Source organism: Morone saxatilis, unplaced genomic scaffold, assembly GCF_004916995.1.
Source record: "Morone saxatilis isolate NCDOM2014 unplaced genomic scaffold, NCSU_SB_2.0 Contig14, whole genome shotgun sequence".
NCBI lineage: Eukaryota > Metazoa > Chordata > Actinopteri > Moronidae > Morone > Morone saxatilis.
This window is the reverse complement of record NW_023339696.1, coordinates 12,439,294-12,445,836: the sequence shown is the minus strand read 5'-3', so window position 1 is coordinate 12,445,836 and position 6,543 is coordinate 12,439,294. Positions and strand designations below refer to the sequence as shown.

Below are 6,543 nucleotides of genomic sequence, written 5' to 3'. Positions count from 1 at the left end.
GGTGTGTTTCATCATCCCCCCCCCCATCCCTCCCTTGCAGTCAGTCAGCTGACTGGCTGCTGTGTTCTGGCAGTCACTTTGCTTGACCTGGCTGATTTCTGAGTCACATGCTTCTGATTCTCTCTGATCCATTTCTTGGTAAATGATTACTCTTTTAACCTGGGGCAAATGTGTGTGAGCAAACACTTGTTCCATCTGTTTTATTTTCTTAACGCTGTATTCCGTACTTCAGTTAATTTAAGGGAGCACTCCGATAGGCAATAAGTATTTGTTTTTATTTATCCACATGGTTGGCGGAGGCACAAACTCAAGGCTACAGGGGCTACCACGTACACACACAGAGCCAGAGTTTGAAAGAGCAAGAAAGGATCTATTGACCATTTTAATATTTATGGATTAGTCCCACTTTTATGTTCTCATGGTAAGGTGTAATTTAGCAGTCAATAATTAGTTTGGTTCAGTAAAACCTCCAGCGAGCTCTGAAATTGCACAGGATGGCATTTTGATGCTGTTGTTTTGGGCTCATTTGAGTGTGTCGAATTATTCATGAGTTCAACTATTAGACCTGACTGAGAGCGCCGAGTAAGCCATAAATATTAAAATATCCAATACATGTGCTCCCGTACAATCACTATAAGGTCAATCTGCAAGCTGAGATAACAGCAGGATAAATGAATGGAGGTAGAGGACTTTACATTGAACTACCATTAACATTAATACCAAATAAACTACATAAAAATCATTTTGGAATAGCATATGTTATTTGATATCTATACTGCTAAAAAGCCATATGTTGACTGTATGACAATTGGATTGTGGTAATTTGATTAACTTGATTAACATGGAAATATGCACCAGTAAAGCACACTAACTACAGCCATGATAAGAGCCTGAAAGTTGTTCAGTTCAATACAATTCAATTCAATTGTTCCTGCGCCTTTATTCAACCTTAGGGCCCTTGATGGATATTGCTAAATTACTGTTACTATTATTATATTATTACTGTATTTGTGTTTAATAAAATTAAACAAACGGCAATTTTACTGAGGTAAAAGTAGCTATACTACTTGTACAGTAATACTCCGTAGCAAATAAAAGTCGTGCATTCAGACCTTTACTTAAAGCTCCTACAAGGAACATTTAGTGTTGATTCTGGCGGCCCCTGTGGCTAAAAGCGGTTCCACTGCCTCAAGCCATTGATTTCAAGTGACAGGCATGAAGAATATCTATGTATGAATAGCCAGTCTTCTCACTGGTGGTCTTGTTTGTTTGTGTCGGTCCTATAGAGGCATCAGTATTAAACTGAGACTCTTTCATAGTAGTTTAAATACCCTGAATATAATATACATAGGTAAGTTTTCATTAGTGTATAATTACAGGGGAATAAGAATGGTTGTGTTTTTGTTACACAACGGACAAACCAAACAATGGCTCTAAATAGGGGTGTGTTTTTCTCACATTTCGGGGCCACCATGTTTACTCATTGGGAAGGTGAAGTGAGGGAGTTGCGCTCTGCAACTACAAACTGGTCCTTTTAAGGCAGTACTCAAATTAATATATCTGTTATTTAAGTGACTTAAACATGTTATTTTATTTGAATTAAGGTCATAAGAGTAAACATAATGGAGAAAAATTCTGCTGGGTAATGTATAAAATATTAAAAATAACATCTCATGTAGTAGTAGTAGTTTCAAATTCTGTCCATTTCAACAAACATCAGTGTAAGAAAATGAAGTTTTGGCGTCTAAATAATGATAAGCAGATGCTGGTGGAAAAACAAACGTTAAACATATTGTGATATTAGCTGTTAAACAACTTCCGAGCTTTTTGTCGGGGAAGTATGGTTACTGACAATGCAAATGCCTTAATTGGACTATTATCGTTATATTGGTATTCACATTCATTTACAAATGAAGGACAACCTGGAGTCCTTGTAGAGCAGCAGTGCTTTTAATTGGGGAAAAACCAAACCAGTCAAGACCAAGTCTTAACTCTGGTCTCTGAGTTTTTCCAATTGTGATGCAGGACTTAGACAGGCCAAGAGAGAGAAATGAATGTGTCCAGAATGAAAATTAACTCTTAAATAATTTAATTTGAAAGGGAGTTGAGACATCACGGTGAAAGACTAAATTAAACAGAGAATTATTTCTACCAAACCATATTACAATTTAAAATTATTTGCTGTCATTTTAAAACATTACACTTAAACTTTCCTTCTACTTTCTTCTAGCTTTACTTTTGCTGTATGACGTCACCAACAAAACATCCTTTGACAACATACAGGTAGGTTACTTTTGGTGCTCTTTGTTTGTTCTAATTGTATAGTTACTACAACTGCTTAGAAACCTCTGAATGCGTTCTGCTAGATCCAACCTCTATCCATTTCATTCACTCAACTTTTTTTCATACTTAACATGAACAGACATTTTTATTCTTTCATAAACATGTGCACCATATATCACACCTGACATGGTTATTTGAAATGATCTGTTTTAACTATCTTGGCCCTATACATGCATTTTATAGATCTGTCATTGCCACGAGTGTTGTCACAAAAGGCTTTGTAACATCTGGTACATCAGTGAATGACTGACTGGATGATACAGCTTTGTAATGACAAAATGCTGAGCATCATTGTTAATGTCGTTTTTGGCAACATCATTAACCCATGTTTTTATCAAAGTCAGCCCGTGTGACAGATGGTTGAACAAGCAGAGAATGAGCTGAAGATCTTCTCCCACTGTCAGATGGGGATCAAAGAAAAAGGCTGCAGGAAAAATAGCAGAACAAATAGGAACATGAGGAATGGAGGGGGGTTGAATGAGATTTAGTGAGAGACAGCACAGTCAGCTTTCAGTCAAAACTTGGACCAGAGGTACTGTTCAACTGCCCATTCTTCTGGCTGACCTCCAGACTCTTTGTTCATCCCTCTCTTTCTTTCGCCACACTGCACTCTAGAATGTGACTTATTGTCATTCAGAGCCAGCATAATGTATCATAATGAGTTTGTTAGTACTCAGTTTTAGCATGAAGCCTGTTTAAAATCCTAGATGGTAACCAAAGAGAGTAGAGCCTTACCTCCTACGCTCTTCTACTTCCCTGAGCACCTTACCTCCAAGTTTATTACATTGAAATGGAATGGCTTTTATTAAACAATTTAGTCGAGTTAAGTTATATTTTATTAGCTCTGCAGGCAATTTTGTCTTTTGCATTTGACCTATAGCGCTATTACAGACCAGTGGGCAGCATCCAGAGTCTCAAGTTCTGAGGCCCTTGTCTTGGTCCATAGCAGTAAGATGCATGTTTTTGGAGTGTGGGAGGATACAATCAAACAAGCTCAACACAGAAAGGTCCCAGTCAGTCCTGCTGGGGTTCCCTGAGCACTGACCACTGAGCCACTGTGGCGCCTGTCTCTGCTTGGTTAAATGTTGTGGCTGTATGCACTCTGGTACCAGGAAAACTGAAAACAGATCAGTTGTTGAAGGATGAAACTGATAGGACCTGAGCATGCAAAGGAAACCATGCATTACTACAGGGAATGTTATTTCCTCTATAACTAGACAGATACACAGTTCTGTATGTAAGCATATAGCTTTATTTTAAAAATAGAGTTTGATGCGGTCTGTCCTGCAGAACACAGGAGATTACAATACAAATTACAATTTAGTCTTGGGCACCCATCATATTCCCTTTATTGATTCAGCTGATTAAAAGGAAATTAAAATTCAATACAAGAGGGAGGATAGTCAAGCTGACACAAGAAACTTTGTCGATTTTATTTTTGTCATATAGTAATTACTTTTTTTTTATTCAGATAAGTGAGTTGCTTTTTGGTAAGTTTGCCACTCAGATCACTACCTTAATTACGTCTCTCTATTATTACATTTGATACATTTTTATTTGTATCCATAAAAATTCCAATTCAGCTGTGGGAGTACAGAAACAAAAAAAAAATTGTTAACACCTTGAAGCTAGAGAATAGATAAATATAAATATCGGCAACACAGGGGGTGTATATTCTTCCAATCAATAGAAGAAATAATTGATTTCTGAGTCAGTAATGAATTTTGCAGTACTCCTGCATTGAAAGGAAAAAAAAAACAAGCTTGTTTTTCCAGCCAAAAGAAAACTAAACAGCACCACTTTGTGAATACACAGTAAAACATAAAAGCCACTAGCTGTTAGGACCACAAAATGGCAGCTTTTCAGAAACATCCATCTCCTCCATTAGCCTGCTTCATAGCATCACTGCTGTCAGAAGTCATGCCAGCTGGTGTCACTATGTCATCATACCTGCTGTTTCCCTCTGTGCAGTAAATGTACCCTGCAACAGGGGGGTGGCAATTTTCAACTGCTTTAATTGACACTGACCATCATAAAAAAAATGGCTCTTGCAGAGCAGCGAAGGGGCTGTTAGCAGAAGGAGACGATGTTTGTCGCCGGTCTTTGCCAGAGAAATATGACGTGGCCATCTGCCCTGAGAATTCATTAAAGCAGAAAAAGGTGCTTCTTTAGCTCCAGATGTGAACAACAGCTCAAGGAGAAAGGGCAGGATGAAGGTGGATTGGAAGAAGGGAAGACAAGAAAGCTCCTGTTACAGAGGACCTTTAGCCTTTGTCTTATCTCTTCATGGTCCAACACACAGAGCTTCAGGTTCTACACAAACACTGTTGTGCCCTGGATTGTTTAATGTATAAGCTTACTTTATATCTACTTTATATGTTGCATCAGGAATGCCAGACAGTAATTATTACTGATGCTTATTATAAACAGTAACATGCTCTGAATATGATGGTGTTAGAAGTTTGTCATCAATGCAAATGTGCCCTTTGTTGAATCCAGTGTTGAGCTGCAACTAACAATTGTTTTCATTGTCAGTGAATTTAGAACTATAATAATAATATCAGTTGTTTTGTCTATATGTTGTCACAAAAATGTGGAAAATCTCAAGCCATCCTTAATTTGCTTGTTTTATCTGACCAAGAATCCAAAACCCAAAAATGTATAACAGTATAACTCTGGAACTATTGAATTATAGACATTTCTGCTTTAGAAATTGTTCAATTGTTAGTTATCAAAGCATGACAGCACTAATCCAATGTTATCCAATCTTTTCTACAGCTTCACCCGTCTACTGTTTGTTGTTTTATTGTATTTTACTTTTCACTTCAGCAGAGATGGTTCAAGTTTTAAAACAGTTTTAGTCTCCCGAAGACATATTTGGGGTAATCTTAGGAGACACACATTGTCAAGTCCTTCGCTGCCCTGCTTAGCCTCCCCTTGTTTCTCTCTCATCTTCACATCCCTCCACCACTCTCACATTCAGTCAGTGTCTATTACAGCGAGGAGATATGCTGGCAGCAAGCTACAGATGCCTGCTGGCACACCGCTGTCTAACGAGCACTAACTCATGTTAATGAACACTAATGGTGATGAATGCCACTCTGAAGGAAAAGGAAAAATGAAAGGGGCAAATCATTCTCTCCTCTTCCGCCCTCAGATCCGGCCCTCCCTGTGGTGTTTTATTGTCTCCCCAGCTACTATAGGAGACATTTAAATGTAGACAAGCAAAGCAATTTATCTACGTCATAAGAGCTGTCCGTCATCTGAGGGAGAAAGACTTAACACTTAAGGCAAGAGAGACTCAGTCAAAACAATTCATCTAATGCTCTGTTGCGCTTTCATTTTGATAGTATAATCGCGTTTTAGGTGGTTTAAAGATGAGTTCTTTAAATCTACAGATGAGTAGGAATTTTTGAGTTACTCAGGTGTTTCATGTAGTCTGTTATGGCCAGTGCACTGAATCAATCCTTTGTTTATGTAATACACAGTGGCAAGTATTTGTTAGTGTAAGCCATTGTAGCAGAAATACACAAGCCATTTAGTAATGTGATGAATGACTTCTTGTCAGAAGTAGTGCTTCAGGGAGTCTATAAGAGTCCATTTAGGCCCCTGCTGCAAATCATTTGTCTAGGTTACTTACCCGGTTAAAAAACAGCCTGGCTCTTGTGGTGCTATCGTTTGCCGTTGATGGGAATCAGAAAGATTGTCAAACCAGAACGATTCAGTGCTCTCTGGCAGTTAACCTGCAGTTCCTGAAACGCACCATTTAGAAAGGGCAGCAGACTGCTCTGGTGATTAGAGAGATTGCCAGTCAGCTTTAGGATCTTGGACTAAGCTGCAGTGTTCACCAGAAAATCAGGATTGGTCACCCTTACTTGACAGGAACTCTTTTTTAGCAGTGTGAATGATAACTGATAGACTGCTGTAAAACCTCTGTATGTAATCTTAAGCAAGTATACTTTGCGCCTGAACCTATCCAAACCTTAAACCTGCATCAACTTACAATAACCTACATAAACAAGCTGTAAACACTAAACTGAATGTTATCACCGTGTAAAGTTTATCTCAACCGGCTTCTGAGGGAAATATCTACGTGTTCCTCTATAGCATACAGTGGGTTTTACCAGAGTTTTGTTTTTTTTGTTGAACAGCTGCCTGCTGTGGTTGGTCTGACGCTGATGAGCACAGTGAGATTAAATC

The 6,543-nt window shown here is 38.4% G+C and overlaps 1 protein-coding gene across 1 annotated transcript in view; it reads left to right on the top strand.

The window, feature by feature from the left end:
- The window catches only part of LOC118322840 (ras-related protein Rab-26-like), a 54,966-nt gene that overhangs the window by 30,543 nt on the left and 17,880 nt on the right, over window positions 1–6,543 (top strand). Inside the window, exon 5 of the mRNA XM_035654668.1 lies at window positions 2,231–2,283. Within this exon, the coding sequence (XP_035510561.1) occupies window positions 2,231–2,283 (53 nt within the window). The remainder of the gene's footprint in view (window positions 1–2,230; window positions 2,284–6,543) is intronic.